We start from the raw sequence: 23545 nt of genomic DNA on the forward strand, positions 1-23545 counted from the left end.
TATCTTGCTCAGTCGTTGTTACAAAAATTATAGGTATATTATAGTAACATCCTGCTATTATTTAGTTCATGGCCAATTTTAAGTAATTGCACATGTTGGTTCGCATTCCCTGCTCTATAGCTTTTGGCATCGTAACTTCTATATTTGGTTTACATTGCCTGCTCTGTAGATCTAGCCATCATAATTTTATCTTGCTCAGTCGTTGTTACAAAAATTATGGCATGCTACTATGTTGTTTGTGCCAATTTTTTACTCCATGAACATGTTGGCTTGCATTCCCTGTACTACAGGTGATGCCATTGTTTTGTATCTACTTCATTGTAAGCTAACAAAGTAAGGACTTAGTTTGGCATGCTATCACTCTGCTATCTAGCCTGTAGTACAAATAACTTGTCATATTTACTAGATAATAATTTTGTGTGCCATCTTGTTCTCAAAAGCTGCATTATTGACTTGTTTCTCTGACTTGGCATGACGCTCATATTTGGAATCTTTGAACATATTGGTTTGCATTCCCTCTTATACAAGTTCACAGTGATCCCACTTTATTCTCAGATCCTGGTCCATCCTAAGCTCCAGCATTAACTATCCTCTATGTGTTGCTCATTACAAGTTTATATCCCGAAACATCTTGATTTGCATCCCCTTCACTAGAAGTTCAGGAGTATTATTTAGTTCACGGCCAAAATGAAGTAATTGCACTTGGCACATGTTGGTTCACATTCCCTCCTCTTTAGCTTTTGCCATCGTAACTTCTATTTTTGGTTTACATTCCCTGCTCTGTAGATGTAGCCATCATAACTTCATCTTGCTTAGTCGTTGTTACAAAATTTATAGCCTGCTACTATGTTGTTCATGCCAATTTTGTACTCCCTGAACATGTTGGTTTGCATGGGACTCGACAGTAGTAAGTCTGTTGTTTCATTCTAACATGCTCTGTTATATTGGCTGTTGGTATGCGGCATGCACTCTTTGTTTGTTTATTGTGCGCATTACAATGATCTTGTTATAACGATGAAATGATGAGTTCCAAATTCTTTGGCAAACAATATTGTAGTGTCTTTGCCTTTCCATTGTTGCTGTCTTAACTTGTAATGTCTTTGTTTCAGATATAGGTGATGCATGGACAACTTAAAAGATTGCCGGATCGCTTCATTGTATTGCTAGGTTTAATTACCATTCAATTTCTCTGGGTTATGTAATATTTTTTCAAAGCCGTGCAGCTGATGTAATATTTAGTTAGTTTTCATAGTTCTTTCGCGCATTTTTTCTTTGTTGCTTGTGGTAAGTGAGGCTATCCGACAGAAATCATTGCTGCGTAAATATTCTCAGTATCTAAAACACGAATTCCCATCCCTTAAACAGCCCAATTAACCGAAATCACATATGTGCTTCGCAAAATCCTAAAGCGCCTATTATGCCGGCATATAAACAGCAACTAAACGGGCTGGCCCACTTACTTATTGGGCCAGCCCACTTGATTTACGGTGGACCCCACACTCTAATTGGGCCGGCCCACTTGCTTTAAGGTGGACCCCACCCACTAACTAGGCCGGCCCACTAACTAGTTGGGCCAGCCAATTGCTTTTGTGGTGGACCCTACATACTAAATGGGCCGGCCCTTTAACAGGAAAGTGGGACCCACCTGTGCTTTTGGCCCGGCCCACTATCTTGTTGGGCCGGCCCACTTGCTGCATGGTGGACCCTACATACTAAATGGGCCGGCCCTTTAAGAGGAAAGTGGGACCCACCTGCGTTTTTGGCCCGGCCCACTATCTTGTTGGGCCGGCCCACTTGCTGCATGGTGGACCCCACATACTAAATGGGCCGGCCCTTTAAGAGGAAAGAGGGACCCACCTGTGTTTTTGGCCCGGCCCACTAGCGTGTTGGGCCGGCCCACTTGCTGCATGGTGGACCCCACATACTAAATGGGTCGGCCCTTTAACTGGAAAGTGGGACCCACCTGTGTTTTTGGCCCGGCCCACTATCTTGTTGGGCCGGCCCACTTGCTATATGGTGGACCCCACATACTAAATGGGTTGGCCCGGCCCACTATCTTGTTGATGTATTTTTATAATTATGTAAATTATGGGTTTTTAATGGGAAAAAAATATATGTCGGGCTGTTGGGGACACCCCTAGACGCAAACGGAAGGGCGGTCGATTTCGACCATTCGGCCCGACACAAACGGACCATTCGCGTCCGTTTTGGCGTCCGATTTGCGTCGCCCCGTTGGAGATGCCCTTAGTCGAAACTACAACCTCCTTCTCAGTACTGCCCAACAAAATATATCTCCAACAAGTACTTTGGTCCTTGTACTACGCTGGAGAGGATTCGGTCCTTTGTTTTATTGCCTCGACCTTCCTGATGGTGGCTTGGTCTATCATGTCTTGCATGTGTCTCAACATAAACCTCGCCTTCCTGATCAAACGGCGGTTCTCCATTGTTACCGAATACAGAGGAGTTGGATGGGGCTGAGTTGGAACCTATCACAATTCTTGATCATCGTCTGGTGAACAAGGGCATCCAGAGACATCTGCTTGGGAAGCATCTGAATCTCAAGTGGACCGCAATGTCATGACGTGCCGCATCTGAATCTCAAGGGGACAGCAATATTATGATGGGCAGCAGTGACGTGCTGCCAGGTAAACTGATGACCGATGAAATTTTCCACAAAAAAAGAAAGATAACTGATGGTGAACAAGAAATAGAGTGTACTATTAGGTTTTAGCTGATGTAGTTGGCTGCGGACCCTAGTGACAGTGTAAGTGAGCCTGACCATGGGGTCATGTAAGTGTTGAAAGTATAAAACCCGATGTGGTCTTCGTGAAAGGTAAGTAATGACCATTCTAATCCCATTCTACCTGCTCCCTCTCCTATCGCGTTCTTCCTGATTTCCCCAATTTCTCCTCTGTTATGTCCCGATGGAAGACATAATAGTAATAAGTAACTGTAACTCAGATGGTCTATTAGACCCACCTGGCGTAAGAAACTGTCACCAAGAGCCACCACATTTAAAAAAAAAGGATTCATACTGGAGTTCAGATCAATCTGGCAGGTATCTGAAGGACAAAAGAAAAAACATGAACGTGACAAGAACAAACATGCTGTTGCTTTTTGTTGGAAGGGAGAAAAAAAGTCTATTGTACAGTGAGGGAGTCTTTAAACATTGGGAGGTGGCCAGATCTTCCCGAAGAGCTCTTCCACGCGACGCGCCTGGTTCGCGTATCCCTCCAGACCAGAAGCAAGCAGTTCTTCAGCAGCTGGCCCCATCGCAGCCGCAAGGCTCAGCTGGTCCCACTTAACAAGCTGCAATCATGATCAATGGGAAGTGTGGATAGTCAGCATACAAATACCAGATCAAAACTACATGATCATGGGATTTCGACTGAATTGTTCAGTCATGATTAAGCATGTATGATTTGCATACATGAGGATGCATGTATGATTTGCATACATGAGGATGCAATTCATCATTTTCCCTTTCTTCTAATTCACCTGTCCTCCAGCTCTTTTCTCTAGTAGTGGAATTGCACATGCCAAGTGAAGATTATGTCTACTTAGACATATATACCATTAGTCTGGGTCTGTGGGTATGACTTCTACAGCACTGCAGCAGGTAGCTGGGTTTGGTGCTAAAAGTGATTGTTTATCCTGTCTAACCAGTGTGTAGTTGCCATCAATAATCATGATAATGAATAAGCTGCCAATTGAACAGTTCAGACATATGAATTTAGCACAAAATACAGCATAAGCAGACGAACCTCCTCTTCAGTGAAGTTGTACATCTTGTCAAGGGAAGGAGTTAACCTCTGGACATAGCCATACTTTTCATCAGGATCAGTGACAGATTCATCCAGAGACTGCAATATCTTCACGGGCACGATGATGTAATCAATCCTACATTTAACAAGTATTAGTTCTCTGATTTTACACCCACACCTATGGATTTGGCTATACAGTGTACCAACAAAATGTGCCCAAGATTTACCCCAGAAGGCTAAATACATCTTGCTTGTTGCGTACGGCAGCTGCCATCAACTTTGTTTTGTACCCATTTCTGTGGATATAAGCATAAGCTTTCTTCACCTGCATTACAACTAAGAATTATATACGATACCAAGCCCTAGCAAAGTAGCAGACAAATATAGTCCAGTACAAATATGGAATTATACTGGATTCCACATTAACTTCAGCATTTAATTAGGCAGCTCCTGAATAAGTGTACTGCTGTTCATTCATACATTAATTATGACGGCCAACATGGCCAACATTAATTATTAAAAAAAAGTAGTAGTTCGCTTATAATTCACATTAATTATTCAATCAAGTTCTTGCTGTTAAGTAATATAACATGGCCAACATGGAAAACCAACATATGATTTGCTGAAAAGGTAGATTATGAGAATTTTGACGAGCTAGTAGGTGTTCTGCTTTTGCATTATGGTGGAAAACGGTCAAAGTACCCAGGATAGAGAACACGCCAAGAACAGAAAGAACTCTCTACCCAAAATACTCAGCACATTTCGGATGTACACAGAATCCAGCTTATGGGCTAGGCGCCTCTGCAAGGAGGCCAATGTCATGGCGAATGATGTGTGCTTACTAAGGTTGCGTCTGAGTTTTGGCTTCAAAGAGATTATAAGAATCAAACGGAATTTTAAAATAAAGTTGAATGATAAAATAAATGAAAGCATAGTTCAAATTTACTTGCTGATAGCTGGCCACAAGAGTTTTGAAACCTTTCCATTTTTAGCTGAATATCCAGGCACTGAACACAAGACTACTGTGAAAAGCAACACTAGGAACAGAAAATTTCAAGTCTGGGGAGTAGAGCAGCCCCTCTTTCCAGATATTGGCTTATGCTGATGCACACAAAATTGAAATGGGAACTGATGCTTACCAAGGCGAGCCCAGCATCTTCTCCCTTCTTTAAAGCTTCATCTATCTCTGGGTCACCAGAGTGATTCCTTGCCCAATCCTGTATAATTTATGGTCAGTAGTCAACATAATATCAACATTTTAGCATGGGTAACAAAAATAGATGATGAATTTACCCGAATACGCCCTACGAATATTTGGACGACAGATGCACCAGCTTGTGCTGCTGCTGCTGCTTGTGCAAAACTGAGGAAAAGATGACCAGCCAAAAAAAAGGACGTACACAAGGTTTCAGTTATTAACTGTTTGGTCACAGTTTCATATTCTATGGAGAAAAAAGATGACTGCCTTGCCATGTTACATAAACTGAAAGACTAATTGAGTGCACCAGCAATAGTGTGCCTTTTAGTAGTAAACTTGTTTTTTCTGTTAATTAGCAAGGCCTATTGGGTTGTCATGAGGAGCCTATCCTACAACCACAAGATTGCCACTAAAGTGGTGGCAATCCTCACAAACGAATGCCAGATCTCTCAAAATTAGTTCCAAGTTTGTTCACAGGGGTTATTTAGTGCCTACTATTAAGTTTCAAGCACCAACCATAACGACCAAAAGTACGAACTGATGGAGAAGGTTAGGCAATCCACATATACTGATATACTTCAACACCCACCTCCAGCTCTTTATCAGTCCAGCAATAGTAATCCAAATTATCCATTTCCCTTCGTTACCCTGCCTTTTCCAAATTATCCTTCACGATAGGAATCAGACCACAGGTCCGTGCTACTTCCCAAGATTACCCTCTCCGCTCTCCAATTATCCCACAAGTCCCTTATCCGTGAGATGAGTATTTATACGCTACTCCTCCGTCCAGAAATATAAGGCACGGTTATTTTTCACAATCTCCAATGCATAAATTTTGACTATTTTTTTGCTTATAATATTCCCAAATATAGTAAGAAAATAGCATATTTTGCAAGACAAATACAGCAATATAATTTGTGCGTGATCAATACATAAATTTTGAACGTGTTATGGTATTAGTGGCCAAAACTGTAAAATGTTGACTGCTCGCATAATTATGTGTCTTATATTTATGGATGGAGTACAAGACATATTCAACTGACAACCTCTTCTTGTGCTAATACAAAAGTGTTGTAGGTACTTATGTTGTCGATAGGAAAAAAAGAATACACACAAATATGCACTTTATTAGCTATTAGCCCTCTTCAACTTTCTGCAAGTTCATATTCAGTGAATTAAAGGCAGTTCTTTGGCCCCATACAACTCAACTAAGCAAACTGCAAGTATGTACCTGTAAACGAATGTTAGATGTGTCTGAGTTCCTTCAGACTCAAGCAACCTTGAGGCCTCTATACCCTGAAAATAAGCAAGTTGAGACAAAGATAAACAGAGGCAGCAGGTATGAGACACGCCAAACTTAGAGATTACTGTGATGAATACTTACTTGCCATGTAGCAGGAATTTTGAATAAAAGACGTTCTGACAAAACACCATGTTCGTTATATATCTGCAACAGTTCATGCACCTGAACATAGACGAATCAAATATTGTCCATCAGACTGTGACTGTGGAGCACAGAAGCGTTTTCTCACACGATATCTGGCAGCTAAAACATACATGCTTTACTCACAAGCATCAGCCAGAAAAAGGATACGAGTAAGACATATCTTTAAATGACAAAAGTTAGATAAGAAATAACTAGACATGTTTTGATCCTGAGGTTTGAAAAAGTTCAAGCATCAAGGTTTCAAAAAAAAAAGGATATTACAAGCATCAAATAGATACTTTAGTTCCCCGCAAAAAAAAAGGTATTTCAGTTTTGTGGAAATATAGAAGTGAAACAGAAGTAACACTGATATCCAAAAAATATGTCGGTGTTGATTCTTAATGATAGAGCTAGTTGGCATATTGAATATGACAGTGATCAAAAGAGCTCAAAGCAGCCAAAAAATAACAGAAAGATTTTCAAGTCTGTTCCCAATTTGGAGGGAAAAAAGATTCACTTGGGAGATTAGAGTGCATACTTGAGCATCGGAATATCAGTTATTGTCTAGATAGTGGGGCAAATATAGAGATCTCAATTATGTGTATCGTTTTTCCCCAACATGGTCTCATGCATCAGATAAGAATTCCACTGTCCAGTGAAATATCAAGCTTATGTTAATTCTACCAGTTGATTCATTATAGGCTTTTTATGCCATAAGAACTAAACAGATCCTTGTTCCATGACAAATTTCAAATAAAGCTAACTGATTAGTCACTCATGAGTACCTGCACGTCATAATGTGATGAAAATAAGCTGCTATGTTTCAGTCACGTCAAAATAAATTGGCATTAGTCCTAATAATCATGCAAGTAGCTAACATGTTCCCATTATTCTCCTGAGGTAATGAGGACGATCACTTCGATATAAGAATAGTGACCATTGCCATGCACATTTAGCGTTGAAATACACAAACTATTGGAGAAATTGAACTATATAACTAGATTCAAATAAATGCATAGTCACAAAGCTACAACACAAGCGGAATTTCAATACACTCCCAATTGTATTGAACCTCCCATTCCTTTGGATATAACATTCCAGACTGAACATGGTGACCTCCTAGGCGGTAATAAGTCACCCTCACTTTTAAATAGATATGCATTAATTTTTATATTTGGATACATAGCATAAAATGAACAAATGCATTGGAAAGTATGTATCAATTGATATTATGAAAAAATGGTGCATATTCCTACCAAAATAGGAACATGTGAAGAAAGGAAAATCATATAACTAACTCGTGGAACTTTGGTACAACTAAAAGATTCAATCAAAATACTTCGAAATACCTGGCTGGACAAGGTGGCTAGAAAAATCGAGATTTATGGGTGGACCTATGGCACGATGGTATTAAGAAGGGTTGCAATGGAGCAATGATTATTTTGTAGTTCTTTTTGAGCAAACTGGGGCAACCAGGGGTGTAGCACAATTTTGGAGAGAGAGAGAGAGAGAGAGAGATTCCATGTCTGGAGACTGTGCAATTGGGAGAGGCAACCACTTACCCCCTCGGTTCCTCATTATAAGGTGTATTATTTTAGTCATGAATACCTAGGAACATGATTTAATCCCATCTATTATAAAAACTTATGGCATGCTCGTATATACAAGTCCACAACAATCTATGCAAATCACATACTATTACAGAAGTTCCACTGAATTTTGCATAGCTTGGCTACATATTTCAGTTAAGCAAAACAGCAACAAAAGAAGAAGAAGAAGAAGAAGCGCATACCCTCTGGATGATCCCTTGGGTATCGTAAGCCAACCGAGCATCTATTTCCGTTGACACCCTTCCAGGAACTTGATTGGACAGTTCAGCTCCAACATTCCCCAGGGCCTGTCAATGTTTTGTATCAATTCACCTCCTCGGGTGAACAGAACAGTGATACTGAAACAGAAATGCACTATGCGCACCTTGGTCAGGTAACACGACATCCGGTCCCCCGGTTTCTCCATTGTGTTACATTCACCATCTACCAACGCGGTATCTATCGCACTCTACAACAATTACACAACCCGAACACTAATCATGTCACTCTCCCTCTTTTCCTTGTGAGGAATCGTGTCAACTTCGGTTAATATTTTAGTAGCTCCTCACCTTGAACTTGGTATCCGGTAGCCCCACGATCCCAAGAAGCAGTGAGGAGCTAACTGTGGCCGCCGTCGGCGCAAACCTGCAATTTCTCAGCAGTACAGAGTATCACTTACCATCAGTCAACAAGATTCACTCAACGGGAGTACAGGAGCAAAGAGAAAGGTTGTTACTTCTCGAAATCATCGAACACGACGGTGTCGGGCACGATCTCACTGAAGCTGGATACCACGTCGAGCTCAGTGACCACTTCTGCCACAAACGAACAAGCAGACAGCGCGGATCAAGACTCAAGAACGCTATGCATCATAAAGAAGCCGGGGAGCATGAGGGAAACCAAGAGAGATCAGTACCGTCCACGGGGGAAGACGGCGCGTTGCCGCCGCCGGCACGCGCCACGAGAACCGGCCTCCGGAGGTTGAAAGTTGCGGGCTTAGCGGAACTTGCTGACGAGGTCCACCGGCCGACCTGGAGCAGCGATCAAGAAGAGGTGAAACCTGCGAAAGGGCCGGGGAAGCGGCCAAATCGAGCAAATGGGAGCTCGTTGGAGGGAGGATGAAGAGGAGGAGCAAGAGAATGTACCTGGCGGGAGACGGGGATGAGGGAGGATGAGGCGGGCGCAGAAATGGAGAGTGCCATGGGAGCTGGGATCGCCATGAGACAGGGAGAGTGGGAGATGGGAGCATAAATGGCAGGATCGCAAGTCGTATAAATTAACTCTCCACCAGGATTAGTTAGTATAATCAACCTATTGGTGTGTGACCATTGTGCCCTCCAATGAAACTAGAGTTAATTTGTGCACCCCAAATTTGTGCTTTGTTAGTGTAAATGTTAGGGTTTCCTGCAGCAATGTACTAGATAAGGGAGTTCATATTTCAATAGAATTTGCAGCAATCACAACTAGGAAAAGACCGGCGTGCCTATTAATGTTTTAGGCGAACAAAGGCGGAGCCATGAAAGATGGGTGTTGAAAGATAACGTTTTGAAGAGTCTTTCCTCGTCTACTTTGTTCTTGCTGCAGGTTTCTAGGCCTGGTATCTTATTCCCGAGATTGGAAACATAGTCTGAGCGTTGATAAATAGACAATTCAAATATTATTTTAGCGGCAAAAAAGGCTATGCACTAGATTTAACGAGCGCATTAGGCATCATCCAGGTGATCCTAGTAGCGCATCAACCTTGCGATAGTTGTTGGATTAGTTTGTGTCTAGCTTTTTATTTTCCTTGTGAGTGGACCCCACCATTATTTATTTTTTCGTCTTAGGTTCAATCTTCAATGCTTTAGGTTGCCCTTGCCTATTTTGTTTCGGTATATAACTCAAATGCCATGAGCAATTTCTACTCTCCTCTTACAATCTCTCATGGTTGCCAATGTGCAGCGGCCAAGCGCAAATAGGCCACTGCGTCTCATATTTTTTCAAAAAAATATTGCAAAATGATCGTGAAATGGTGTTTGTTTTCTAATAAAAAATTGCAATAGAAAAAACCATTGTCATCACCTTGTCTTTGCAATTTAGAGGAGGCGTGCCTAGAGCACTAGGGGAAGATCCCACGTTGGCGGACCAACAAATGAGTATGAAAATGTAGTAGCTTAGTAGAACGAGAATGGACAAAGGGGTTAGAGAGCAGTCAAATGGGGTGAGGTGGGGGGGGGGGGGGGGGGAGAGAAGGAGGTATGTGGCGGATAAGGGAGGAGTTCTACACTTCATGAGATTCTCATCTTTTTTTTCTCTTTTATCTAATATGTTGGATGAAGGTGCGCAAATCTACCAGCAAAGTTCGATCGATTCCCTATATTAAAGGACTACAAAATATGTAAGACGGTATGAATCGACACAATAGGACTAACATTTATTTCAGCACTAATATTGTTCTATTTTTGCTAGTAATAAATAGTCAATTGATAAATTTCAACTACTCGAAATTAATGCACTATCTTAATTAGGTGCCGAATTTCTAGGTTAAATATGAAGTAAGCTGGAATGTGAATGATTGGACTTTTACCTGGAGCTTAAATATATTTTTATACGTGTGCTAGACGCTTGCATACATTAATATGAATTGAAGGAAAATATCACGTTACGTGTAGACAATCTCAAACAGTTTTGACACGGGATAACATTTGGTAGCAAAAATAAAGTAAGGTATGGGCAGTTTGGTAATCCACCGTGGCTAGCTTGGTTACCATCGCGAGCTCCATGCCCCCATTACCTTTTTCTTGTTTGTTTATTAGCTCCGTGTGCGTCATGCATAGAGGTTTCGATATCATCGAGGCTCGAGCCCGAGGAGCTTATCTGCTGATGCGGTTTTGGATTTGGACATTGCTAACTTCTTTTGTTCCCATCGTCTTTCTGTTTGGAATACATGATCAGCAAGGGGAAAACGTACTGAGTGGATCACGCTAAATTTGTTTGATCTCTAGCAAACTACGTGTCTTTCATTTAATTAATCTTTCCTTTTTTGCCACTTTCAGTCTGAAACATATCCAAAAAATATTCTTAAGATGTCGAATACAGTGCGCACCTTTACAATTAAAACATGTTTATGTTTCTAATCAATGTTTGCTTATGTTTTCAACACTTGCAAATATGCATTGTGTGACAGGTTCTGAAATCCGCTATATGGTAATTATTTTTTCTGTATTTTTTTCGATTTTTTCATGCAATATATAATTATATACTACATATAAAGGGCTACACGGGTTCGTCGAGCTCTTCGTCCTCGGGTATCCACGCTCGAGTGTGTTATGTTTTACACAACTCTTCAACCTCAATGTTAGTTCCAAACGGTAATATCTCGACATTAAATTCTCAACGGCGCATAATTCTTCGGAGGTAATTCCCCAACAATATATTTTGGGTGCACGGATGGTAATTCTTTGAAATTAGTTCTTCCGCACCTCTACTATAACAATATAATATCTAAAGGCTACACGGGTTTGCCGAGCTCTAATCCTCGAGGACTCTGTTCATGGGCGGTTGAACAGTGTCTGTGCATGTGGGCCCACAATTCTTAATATTCTTTGCAATGACTTTTCTTTATAATTCCTCTAGTGTAAAAAAATTGTTTATCTTTCGTCGACTCTTTTATCTGGAAAAAATAGTAATGCATACTCTAAGAAAATACTTATTATTTTGGGAACACATACTACTCCTTTTCTTCTGCATTAGCTTAAGAAAATGAGTAGTCGAATATTCACCGTTTCGTTTACCTAGGGAAGATATTAACTTGTTTATCTACGGTACCACCACATACTTACTCCGCCATTTGTCGTCCATTATACATGGGAAAATACTACTGCCTTCTTATACGGTGTCTTCGGAAAAAAAATATACTTACTTCATCTTCGACCGCATCTATCATAAAGAGAAAATATTACTATCTTCTTTTGTAACATCTCAGGAAACAATAATATCTCACCATTTGTCGCCTCTTTCAGTCGTCGAGAATACTACTAACTTCTCTTTATGCTATATCGAAACAAACTTGCTAAGCCACCCGTCACCTTTTTCAACCGCGGCGTATTATCCTTGTTTTGGACACTACAACTACAATGTAGTGCTACTAGTATAGTGGTAGTACTATCTTATTTTTTTTTTCATCGCACTGCAATCTGATGTTTCAGATTGTACCGCGATGGAAAAATATCTCGTATAACACTATACGAGATTTTCTTCTTTGGCATGCCCGAGCGTGTTTACCATGTGAGGTGCCTGCCTAATCAGGTGAGCACGTATAACCATCCTTAATGAATTCCTCTTTAGCTCATTCATTCATTCGATCGGACAAAACCAAACCTAGGAAGACGACTAATCCGTAGATTGCAATTATGACGTACCGCGTATCCGAGGCCACATGACGAACCGTCGACGTAGCTGAACGGGACTAGTACCCCGCAAGAACGGAAAAGCAGTGTATATAGATAGATAGAGCGCGCACATTCAATCAATCAACAATAAAAAGAACCTCTCCGTTTCCCAAATCCGGAAACGTAATCCCTGCCCGGTCGCTTTCCTCGCCCACCCTGCTCGCCGCCTAAAAAATCCGAATAACTAATCCACGCAAGCGCCACTTGTTTCTTACCCACACACTGGCAGGTGGGCCCTCTTCATGTGGCTTCCGGACCGTTCCGGTTCACCGAACGGCGCGCGAGCCGTGAGCCGCGAGCTAGCCTGCACCGCACGCGTCGTACCCTCTCTCGCTGCGCGCGGGCCCAGCCATATCCTGACGCCTCTCGCGGATGAGTCGCTGCGGGTGGGCCCTCCCGGCTGCGGGCCCCCTTCCTCCTCGCCCTCGCCCATCTCTCTGGCGTGAGCGAGCCCGAACAAAAAAAGAGCGAGGAAAAACCGAGGCCAGGCAGGTGCAGGAAGACGAGAGAGAGAGAGAGGGCGGGGGAGCGAGATAGAAATACGAGCCCCCCAGCAGCGGGAGATAAGCCGCGCCCCAGCCCTAACCCTAAACTCCCCCTCTCCGGCGCCGCCGCCTCACCGGACGGCAGGCCCCGCCGAGATCCGTACGCCGGCCCCGCCTCCTCGTCGGCTCCCGCGCCGCGCCGCGCCGTGGGCGGCCAGCGCGCCTAGGTGCGTCCTTCTCCCCCCTCTCTGTCTCTTCGGGCGCGTTGGGTGCGGGCAATCGAGTGCGGTCCGCGCGCCGTTGGCAGACGACATGATGGATCGGGGGGCGGGGCCCGTGTTCGCGACATGTCGACGTCCGGGGGGGCGGGCTGGTTCCTCCCGTTTCTCGGCGCGGGGGCGGTCGATCTGAGGGGAACGCGGTGTCCTTGGTCGTCGTGTCCGACGATGTTAGTAGGATGGCCATGTTCAGGGCAAATGAATTCGCTCGTTCTGCGGCACTCCATAATTTCACCAAAATATGCAACCCCTAACCTGCGCACGGGGTCTATCTATCTCAGATGCCACTGCTCCGCGCATAACCTGCTTCGTTCCATTGTTGTCCTGCAACCCATCCTTTAATTATATTTCAACTGGTAACATAATAATACCGTCACCTCGGCTTGCTCACACGCTGAAACCTGTCTGCTGCAGGTGTGGCCGAACCCGTCTGCTCGACCCGGCGTCCTGCCACCGCGAGTAAGCGATGGCCGCAGTCAAGCCCGCCGCCATGTACACCGCCGACGATGACGACGACGACGATGTCCCGCTGTCCTTCAAGAGGAACAGGCCCGCCCCGGCCAGGCAGGACGGCCCGTCGGGCAATGCCACGTACGCTAGGAACCCTAAACCTGCGGCTCCCATTCCCCAGAGGAACGGGATGAATGGTGCTTCGAGGCCGCAGCCGCTGCCGCTGAAGCCGCAGCCGACCGGTTCCAATCCTCGGCCGTCGGGGTCTGGCCACCCAAACAGTTCCATGGACCGTAGTCAGAAGAGCAACGCGGTGGATAAGAGTAAGCTGAAGAGACCTCATGATGACAGGTCAGATGATTCAGATGATGATAAGCCACTTGCATCTAGGAAAAAGTTTGAGACGAAATTTCAGAGAGCTGACGGGAGAGCTGAGAATGCACGTGGTCCAGCAGATGACCGTAGGCCACCGGGTATGAAGATCAACTCAGCCAACATGGCTTCTAATAATAGCACAAATAAGACTGGTACGTTGAAGCCCGCACCTAAACCCCAGAAACCCGACGAAGATTCGGACGATGATCATAAGCCACTTAGCATGAAGATCAGCTCAGCAAAAATGGCTTCTAGTAGCGCGAATAAGACGGTTCCGTTGAATGCTGCAGCGAAGCCTCAGCAACCTGATTATGATTCAGATGATGATAAACCGCTTGTTAGCAGGTTACCCGGGGCCAATGCTGCTTCAAAAAGTGCTGTCAAAAAGGAATCCAATGCCTCTGATGATGATTCGGAGGATGAGAAGCCACTGTCTGCCCGATTTCCAAAAGCTGTTGCAGGTGCATCTGCGAGTATCTCAAACTCCAAGGACAAGGTCCTGTCTAACAACAAGGCGTCAAGCAGTAATCCAAATGCTCCCCGGAATCCAGTGAAAAGGCCGAGTGATAGTAATCAAACAGGTTCAGCTCTTAAGAAGGCCAAGCCTTCAGATGCTTCTGCCTCAGCAACTGTCAAAAAGGAATCCAACGCTGGCACACCCCCCGTTAGAAAACTCACAAAGGGCGAGTCTTCAAATAGCAAGCCATCTGCAGTTGTGAAGAAGAGTCCTTCATCTTTCAAGAACAACAAGAAATTGAAGATGAAAACAAAGAAGAACTCCCAGTTCTCAAAGTCGTCGAGGGTTCCTCCAGGATCTGGTGATGGAAAGAAATGGTCTACTTTGGAGCACAATGGTGTTATTTTCCCACCTCCATACAGTCCTCATGGTGTCAAAATGCTTTACAATGGGCAACCTGTTGAGCTGACTCCAGCAGAAGAGGAGGTGAAGTATATGCCTTTAGCTGTTTATTACTTCGGTTTCATAGCAGTGAGATGTAGTGGTCAAATCATGCTTCTATGTATTTATTGTTCCTTTCTCAATTCTCTCTATTGCAGGTTGCAACCATGTTTGCTGTGATGAAAGACACAGAGTATGCGGGGAAGAAGACATTTATTGATAACTTCTTCGGCGACTGGAGAAAAGTTCTTGGTAAAAACCATATCATCAAGAAATTTGAGCTTTGTGATTTCACCCCGATTTATGAGTGGCACCTTGTGGAGAAGGAGAAAAAGAAACAGATGACTTCAGAGGTAGATTTTAATGACTTGTTATAACTAATCTGTGCATGTCTGAATTTATTCTGCAGACTGAAATTGTTGTTCATACTGTTGTGGTCTCTGAAAGTTGGCTACTTGTTCATTTATGGCTCACTCTTGTGTTCAATCTTAGTAGGTTGGAGTATGCAGATTTATTCTTTCTTCTCCATGTTAAGTGGTTAATCCTGTTGTTTGCTTACAGGAGAAGAAAGCAATAAGGGAAGAGAAATTGAAGCTTGAGGAGAAGTTCATGTGGGCTGTTGTAGACGGTGTTAAAGAGAAGGTCCTATTCCTCTGCTGTGTTTTTTGTTATTAACTTACTGCCTGCTTGAATAATTGACAGTTCTTTCCTTTTTCATTTTTGATCATACATTTGTCTTACATAGGCACTTTCTTATTACTAGCCTGCAATTGATAGGCTGACCATGCTAGTTAATCAACGACATTCTTGCGCCATATGCAATGAAGCTAACTATTTGTATTGAGAATTATGGTTTCCTTGCTGTTCATATTCCTGACTTGTACATGCGTAGCAGTTGTCTTCCGGGCTGAACTGTTTCTTCAATTCAGGTTGGCAATTTCAGAGTAGAACCACCAGGCTTGTTCAGGGGGCGAGGAGAACATCCTAAGGTGCATATGGGAAAATGTCTAATCACATACATTTTACTGTTTTAAGTGGAGGCCCTCATTTCAAGGATTTTTTTATTTCAATGTATCAGATGGGAAAACTGAAGCGACGTATCCGACCAAGTGATATTACAATAAACATTGGAGAAGGAGCTCCAATCCCAAAGTGCCCTATAGAGGGAGAAAGGTAGCAAACAGTTCTCTAGTTATGTTAAACTATATATGTTACAGGGCGGCTAGCATGTATAACACTCATGACTGTCATGTGCTTTGCAGCTGGAAAGAAGTCAAACATGACAATACTGTTACATGGTTGGCCTTTTGGAATGATCCAATCAGCCAAAAAGATTTCAAGTATGTTTTCCTGGCAGCAAGCAGCTCACTAAAGGGACAAAGTGACAAGCAAAAATATGAGAAGTCTCGAAAATTAAAGGTGAGGATGTTCAGTTTGTGTGCCATAGAGATTTTGAGTTGACATGTACAAATAATTGTGTTTCTTCTTCTTGGCTATGACAGGACCACATACAAAAAATTCGTCAAAATTACACAAAGGATTTCAGGAGCAAAGATGTCCCGAAAAAGCAAATTGCAGTGGCGACATATCTTATAGATAAACTAGCCCTTAGGGCTGGCAACGAAAAGGTATTGTCCTACTGGACCTACTGTTTGCAGTGATTCAACATGATGGGCCAATCTTATACCCAATATTCCTTTCAACATACATTCTTAGGCAATTTGTCCTTCTCCATCTGTATTTTGCTTTGACCTTTGTTGACATTTATTACGTGCTACTTCAATCCTTGTCAGGATGACGATGAGGCTGATACTGTTGGTTGTTGTACGCTGAAGGTTGATAATGTTACTTGTGTGCCTCCGAATAAGCTTCAGGTCTTCATCCTTATTGTTCATTCTCAATGGTTACTTGCTATGGTAAAATAATTTTGATGTTATCTGATGTTTGATCACCCTTACAGTTTGACTTTCTTGGTAAAGATTCTATTAGATACTTCAACACTGTAGAGGTTGAATTACCTGTATACAGTGCGATCGAGGAATTCCGTGCTGGTATCTCCCATGATTTCCCCCAACCCATCCATTTATTCTTGAGCTGGAGAAGTCATTCACATGTTTTTTTTCTTATCTGGTTCCTTAGGCAAAAAGCCAGGAGATCCTGTCTTTAACGAGCTTGATACAACTAGGCTAAATACTCATCTGAAAGACTTGATGCCTGGCCTTACTGCAAAAGTGTTCCGTACATATAATGCTTCCATTACCTTGGATGCTATTGTAAGTTAAAGCAAAACTCACTGTTTCTCACCTTGTCTTCATTCTCTGCTATATTTTGCTGAACACAGACTTGGGTTTGATGAAGTGACAATAAGATGATAGAAGCATTTTTTTGTACTGTTTTGTTTGGGCACTTTAATAGTACATGTACCTGGAGCCCAAGGATATTATTATACTATCTTCATTCTTCAATTACAGCAGTTCTATGTTTTTTCATATTTCCATAAGAGTGATTAGTACTTTCATGTTTTATGAGCCGACATGTTATCTTGTACTCCCTACAGCCCTAAATACCTGTCGCAGGTTTTATGAGCCTAGACATATTTTAGCCTACATTTTGCCTGAATCTGCCACAAGTATTTAGGGCCGGAGGTAGTAATATATTTTTTGGCCCAAATAGTTATGTATGTGTACTGGTATTACAGTTGCATAAAGAAACAGAAGATGGTACCCTTCTTGAAAAGATAGCCGTCTATCAACGAGCAAACAAAGAGGTAAAATCTGTTGCTCGTAATGACAAAAATGTTATCATCATTTTTCCTGACTCTCAACACTGCTTCTTGTACTCAGGTTGCTATAATCTGTAACCATCAGCGCGCTGTCTCAAAATCACATGATTCCCAGATGACCAAGTTGAATGAAAAGATTGATGAATTAAAGGTTGGTTGTTGGCTGCAAATGATTAGCTCGAACTGTACTACAGTATTACTATTTCATTGTTCTGAAAACTTTGTCATCATTTGCTTCTTTTCCCCAGGCCCAGATGGATGAGTTGAAAACAGACTTGGTCAAAGCGAAAAAAGGAAAGCCTCTAGGCAATGATAAAGATGGGAAGCCAAAGAGAAACATGCCCTCTGAAGCGTAACATCTCAATCAGATATATCATATTTTTTTAACTTGAACAAAGAGTGGACTAGACAATCTCACAAAATCTACTTGCAGGATTGAGAAGAAAATCACTACGATAGAAAGCAAGATAGAGAAAATGGAGATGGATAAGCAGACAAAAGAGGATTTGAAGACAGTTGCACTTGGGACCTCAAAGATCAATTACCTTGATCCTAGAATTACTGTGGCATGGTGCAAAACCCATGAAGTCCCAATTGAGAAGGTATCGCAGTTGAAGGACTTGTTTCTTCTCTTAGTTATAGAGTTAATTGCCGCTTGATTATATTATATTAATTGTCTGCAACACACACTAGTAGGTGCTTAACAGAACCTGCTTTGCTTGGCTACTTTTGCTGACAGATTTTCAGCAAGACGATTCTAGCAAAATTTGGATGGGCGATGGATGTTGAACCGGAGTTCAGATTCTAAGAGTATTGGCTTCCGGGTTAGCCAGCAGCCCCTAGTATAATGAATCCAGCTTCCAGGCCTTCTCCCGGACACTAACTGCAGCTATTAGGAAAGGAAGAGCTCGGGGTTTGTATTTTTGAAGTCTCCTGGAAAGAAGGAAGCACCTGGATTCTCTTTGTAGGAACCCTTTTTTTTTCATCTTCTTCTCTCTATGTAACTTGCCATCGTCCGATTGCCTTAAGTTGAGTTTGCATTTGGACCGAGGAGTTTTAGCTCGTTGAGAACAGATGGACATTCATTTTATACCGGATTAATCTCAAATATAGATGACTTGTTGAGTGATGGTCACTTTGCGTGTTGCACCATAAGGTTTTGTTTCGCTGTGGAAGCAAAATTGTGTTGTTTGTACTTGAGAACTGGCAGCAGTAAATGAATGGTTATGTTACAAGTGCTTTCTGAGGTGTAAGTTTTGATCGAAAGATGAACTTGTGGTGTGCGCTAGGCAAAGCCCCTTTGTGGTGTGCGCTCTCGTGGAGCTGAGCCAAACGGTTTGTGACATGGACAATTATCAATTTGCTTGCTATATCTCGGATCTAAAACTACAACATGTTTTTTTTTCTGCGAATTTACAAGTACATCAGTTTCTCGTAATATATATATAATCTTTCTGTGTGCTGTAAGTTGACAACAGAGAAGTGATGGTCTGGGATGTACGAATTTCCCTCTTGTGTATTGATTGCACTGTTGCTTTTATACTCCCTTCTCAGCCGTACAATTTTACTTCTTAGATTTTTTTGCAAATGGATTTTTTTACTTAGACACTACCAAAAATTACAAAAACACTTCACAACACTAATAGTACATGAATTTATTATGACAATACATTTCCAGCCCAAACTCAGTTTGTAACTTGAGAGAATAAAGAGAAATCTAGTGTTGATATAGTATCAATTGGGTCGATGAACCCCCGAGTTTTATTTTAAACAGTCTCATAAACGATGTAGCTATTGTTTGAAATCATTAAAGTTCCACAGCAGAGTCCTGCTGCTTCCCTCAAAAAAAGAATGGCCCAAATTCATGGTCTGATTTGAATGCCCTAATGTTTTCAGACATATTGGTAACTTTTGTTCAGAATTTTGTATTCCGAATTTCTATTTTATGTGAAATGATTAATTTATATATATATAATCATAAGGTTTGCTGAATTTCATATTGGTACATAGATTTTTTTTGGAAGAATATATATTTATATTTTTTGAGGGGAAAATGTTATTATGAGTGAAAAGAAGAAGGCTAGAATCGAGTTGGGCCGACACGGCCCAGTTAACCCTCCAGGCTGGAGTGCTCGACTAGGGTTCTCGTCGTCTGCCTCCCAGAAACAATACTCCCACTCAAACTCTCCCCTTCGCCCACATACGGCGGCGGAGCACCCACCGCCGTCCTCCGCCGGAACCTGCGGCTGCCCGACCTCCAACCTGCCGCCAGCACACCCACTGGCACCCGGGCGGGCCTATATCTGCGATCCATCCAGACTTTAGCCGGTTTCTCCCTCCGTTGGTATGGAACCCTAGCTTGCCTGGATGGGGCTGCTGAGCGGATTAGTTTCATTGGTTAATCTGATACTGTTTTGTCTGCGCGTCTTTCAGGATCAAGTGGATTGACAGCGAGGGTTCCCAAAAAAGCCAACATGGTGAGTGATTGTGGCTTCGCAGGGAGGCTCTGCAAGCCAATGTGGGGTAATCTAATGGGTTTTAATTTGTTCTTGTGTGGGCAGCTGTTCTTCTCCTACTTCAAGGAGCTCGTCGGGAAGGAAGTGACAGTGGAGCTCAAGAACGACCTGGCCATCCGTGGCACGCTCCACTCGGTCGATCAGTACCTCAACATCAAGCTCGAGAACACTCGGGTCGTCGACCAGGAGAAGTACCCCCACATGGTACGATCATGTTTATCCTGCTATGCCTGTGCGAAACCAATGCCTGCAAGCTACCTGCTTGCGTCAGTCGATACCTGCTATGTTACATGGTACGGGGATAGGGATACAACGATACAGGAAAACGGCATTTTCTAAACATGGCCTTATGGGGATACGGCGAGTATATGTATAAATGCATAAAAATTCAGCACCAATGCCCGCAAGCTACCTGCTTGCCTCAGTCGATACCTGCTATTTTACATGGGGCGGGGATACAGATACATCGATACAGGAAATCTGCATTTTCTTAACATAGCCTTACGGTAGTATATGTATAAATGCATAAAATTTCAGCACAAATAATCAATACTATAGAAGATGAGAAAATTGACGCCAATGATGTTAAGTAGCACTGTGTTTTCAAGTCCCAGCTCCATGTATGCAGTCCTGGGATTCCTTGCAATTCCCAGGTGACGCCGAGTTTATTAGGTTTGAACCATCGATTAGGCCTTCCAATGGGACGTCAGTCGAGTGGTAACATGCCCATACATATGCCTTGAGTGTCCCAGCCATTATCTGATATGTTTTCTTCTTTTTAATTCAAAAAAGAGATACTTGGTGATACTTTTATCCCATGGGAATCCTTGAGTATCCCTGTTCTGGTGCAGTATCCTGCACAGATTCGGCACAGAAAGTGCTGTATCCCTGCATCATAGGATACCTGTATGGTTCATTTGATTCCATAGATGGAGACCACCCTAATGCCTAGCTACTTCCGTGATTGTTTTTGTGGCATACTTGTTCTAGCATAGGAGATGGGTTGATTGATTTGGGAAAGACAGTGGCAGTGTTTGGTTCCTTTTGTAGACCGTAGACTACCGTAGCTACTTTCTGCTTTCCAGATTCTTTCTGGAGTGGCTGTTTGGAAGGCAGGATAGGGAAAATGTAGGAACAAGAAAAAATAGAGGAATGAGAAAGGAAGCCACGTGGAAACCAGAGAAATTAGAAACATAGGATTTTTTCATAAGTTTGGAACACAGGGAGACAACCTACAGGAAACCAGATGAACGATGTTTGATTAAGGAAACTAGATTAGTTAGAAGAACCATTAATAGGTGTGCCTATGGTACTACTGATATCTTTATTTGTTTATTCCACGTGTTTGCATTTCTTAGTGATAGAGTTGCCTCGGGCTTAGCGGAGGAATGAAAGAAAATGGGGGCGGATTAGATGTTTGGAATCATGTGAAATTCCTGCAAAAGCGAGGAATTGAGTTACTATCATATGAAATTCCTGCCCTTATTCCCGCGTTCCAAACGCTGCAAAGGAAAAGTTTCCTGTTTGAACAGTATTCCTCCACTTTTCCTATGATTTTCCCGTGTTCCAGATAGGCCAAAGGTTAAGTAAAGCCAAAGAGTATGTTCTAGTAAGCAATATAATTATGACTTATACCCATGATGGTTCCTCTGTGTGGCTGTGTGCTTTTAACTTCTTACCAATCTAATATCAACAGTCTGAACTCTAAATGGATGGTATCCATGTCATTTTGAAGGTCCAAAGCTGTAACGACATGGAAGAAATAGTGAGCAACGCATCATGTTGTGCTACCTGATTATGTTGACTCGGCTTAGTCTTAAACGAGTGCCTAGAACATGGACCACCATATTATGTTTTGGATACTTCATATTTTGTTGCATGCAAGTCTTAAACACACGCCTCTAGTGTAAACCTGACGTGTTTAGCTTGTGCTGAGGGCGCCTAAGAAGCTCGTCTCATTTTAGATCATCATGGAGTAATAATTGTGCAAGTTATTTTCACAAGGTTAAAATCCTCTAGTTTTATACATTAAACAAATGTAGTAGATAGGTCTAAGAAGAGTGGCTCACCTGGTTTAGAACATGTCATAACAGGACCTCTTGCCTTAACATGAGATGTTGGTCCGTTAGTCCCAGTGCATGGTACACATGGAAGTGGAACCTTATACTGGAGAATGTAAATACTGCCTGAATGAGTTGTTGTGTAAAGCTTGTGATTGCAAAGCTAATAATGTTGTGCTGACTTGCCCTTTTTCCCATAGAAGCAATGTATATGTGGCATGCCATTTTGGGTTAGTTGTACGGCAAGTAATAATGCACTGGTCTTGTATTGCTGTAGATATGTAGTTTTCCTTTGGGGTAGATAATGTGAACTTATGATATTTTGTGGGGGTATTTCAGAGTGGATACTCTTTAAGTGTTTACATTGGTGCTGCAAGAGTACATAATCATTCCTAAAGTTTGCTTATTATAAGTGGGGTATTCTCAAAGAGAAGCAACACTACTATCATATGCAGTGTTTTGTAGGCCCTGATAGATTGATAATAGGTATGTATCATTAGTAGATATTGCTTGTTAAGTACATGGTATGTTTCCAAAGTAAAGCAAAGCTAATATGGTGCACAGTGTTTTGTTGGCCATGATAGCTGCCTATTGTATGAGAGATATCTGTCCATGTTTGGTTGACAAACCTTGTATGCTACTTCACCCTTCAGTCCTTGGCCAGTCAATTGGTGTCTGGAAAATACTTTTCTGGACAGTACTTGTCAAGTAGAATCATTTATTATGTCCAGGAACTCATTTGAACATGCTCTGACAATTCATCAAATTCCTCTTGGCAGCTATCGGTGCGGAACTGCTTCATCAGAGGATCTGTGGTGCGGTACGTGCTCCTTCCACAGGACGGGGTTGACATCGACATCCTCCATGATGCCACCAGGAGGGAGGCACGGGGCGGCTGATCAAGATTTTATATTTCTGTCGAGAGAGAATTCTAATCTGATGTGTGGAACTGGAACATGTATACATTAACATGGCTTAACTTCCCTCCTGGTACACTTGCAGTGCAGACTATCGAAAAGGTTTCTTGTCATGTTATTATTAGCAAGAAGCAACAATCCAGCAGTGCCATGCCTCCTGTTTTTTTTTTTATGTCATTAGATCAAGCATGGTCCATTTGGTTGTTTGAGATGTTTGGTGTCCACTGGAATGTCAAATTCCCTGCTGTTCTCAATTTAAAATTGTGCCCTGTGATATTTCCCAGCATTTCTTGAGATGTCAAATTTGCTGTCGGTTTCAATGATTGTTCTTGCTATGCTGTTGGGGTGAAAGGCTGCACGTTGGCATGTAACATGTT

The 23545-nt window shown here is 42.4% G+C and overlaps 3 protein-coding genes across 4 annotated transcripts; 2 read left to right on the top strand and 1 right to left on the bottom strand.

Moving 5' to 3' along the window:
• Window positions 1-3013: 3013 nt before the first annotated feature.
• LOC127314830 (uncharacterized) lies at window positions 3014-9279 on the bottom strand. Of its 2 annotated transcripts, none has more exons than XM_051345357.1 (13): window positions 9123-9279; window positions 8894-9008; window positions 8714-8789; window positions 8547-8622; window positions 8363-8446; window positions 8181-8285; window positions 6347-6427; window positions 6194-6258; window positions 5058-5127; window positions 4904-4981; window positions 3992-4089; window positions 3765-3900; window positions 3014-3309 (listed from the first exon to the last, which is right to left on the bottom strand). In XM_051345357.1, the coding sequence occupies exons 1-13, from the start codon at window positions 9195-9197 to the stop codon at window positions 3163-3165; spliced, it is 1206 nt and encodes a 401-aa protein (XP_051201317.1). In that variant the 5' UTR covers window positions 9198-9279; the 3' UTR covers window positions 3014-3162. The 2 variants fall into 2 exon arrangements, with proteins under 2 accessions (XP_051201317.1, XP_051201316.1); XM_051345356.2 differs by having other exon boundaries at window positions 8714-8792.
• A 3613-nt stretch (window positions 9280-12892) lies between these two features.
• Window positions 12893-18810, top strand: LOC127314831 (DNA topoisomerase 1 beta). Its single transcript, XM_051345358.2, has 16 exons — window positions 12893-13119; window positions 13585-14938; window positions 15052-15246; window positions 15455-15535; window positions 15823-15882; window positions 15972-16066; window positions 16156-16312; window positions 16396-16521; window positions 16687-16767; window positions 16854-16944; window positions 17033-17166; window positions 17592-17660; window positions 17737-17826; window positions 17924-18027; window positions 18109-18277; window positions 18415-18810. Exons 2-16 carry the CDS (start codon window positions 13637-13639, stop codon window positions 18481-18483), a joined length of 2823 nt encoding a protein of 940 aa, XP_051201318.1. The 5' UTR covers window positions 12893-13119; window positions 13585-13636; the 3' UTR covers window positions 18484-18810.
• A 1011-nt stretch (window positions 18811-19821) lies between these two features.
• LOC127314832 (sm-like protein LSM2) lies at window positions 19822-23281 on the top strand. The gene is made up of 4 exons (XM_051345359.2): window positions 19822-20019; window positions 20109-20152; window positions 20237-20395; window positions 23031-23281. The coding sequence occupies exons 2-4, from the start codon at window positions 20150-20152 to the stop codon at window positions 23148-23150; spliced, it is 282 nt and encodes a 93-aa protein (XP_051201319.1). The 5' UTR covers window positions 19822-20019; window positions 20109-20149; the 3' UTR covers window positions 23151-23281.
• The last annotated feature ends 264 nt before the right edge of the window (window positions 23282-23545 follow it).

This window comes from Lolium perenne, chromosome 7 (genome assembly GCF_019359855.2).
Source record: "Lolium perenne isolate Kyuss_39 chromosome 7, Kyuss_2.0, whole genome shotgun sequence".
Lineage (NCBI taxonomy): Eukaryota > Viridiplantae > Streptophyta > Magnoliopsida > Poales > Poaceae > Lolium > Lolium perenne.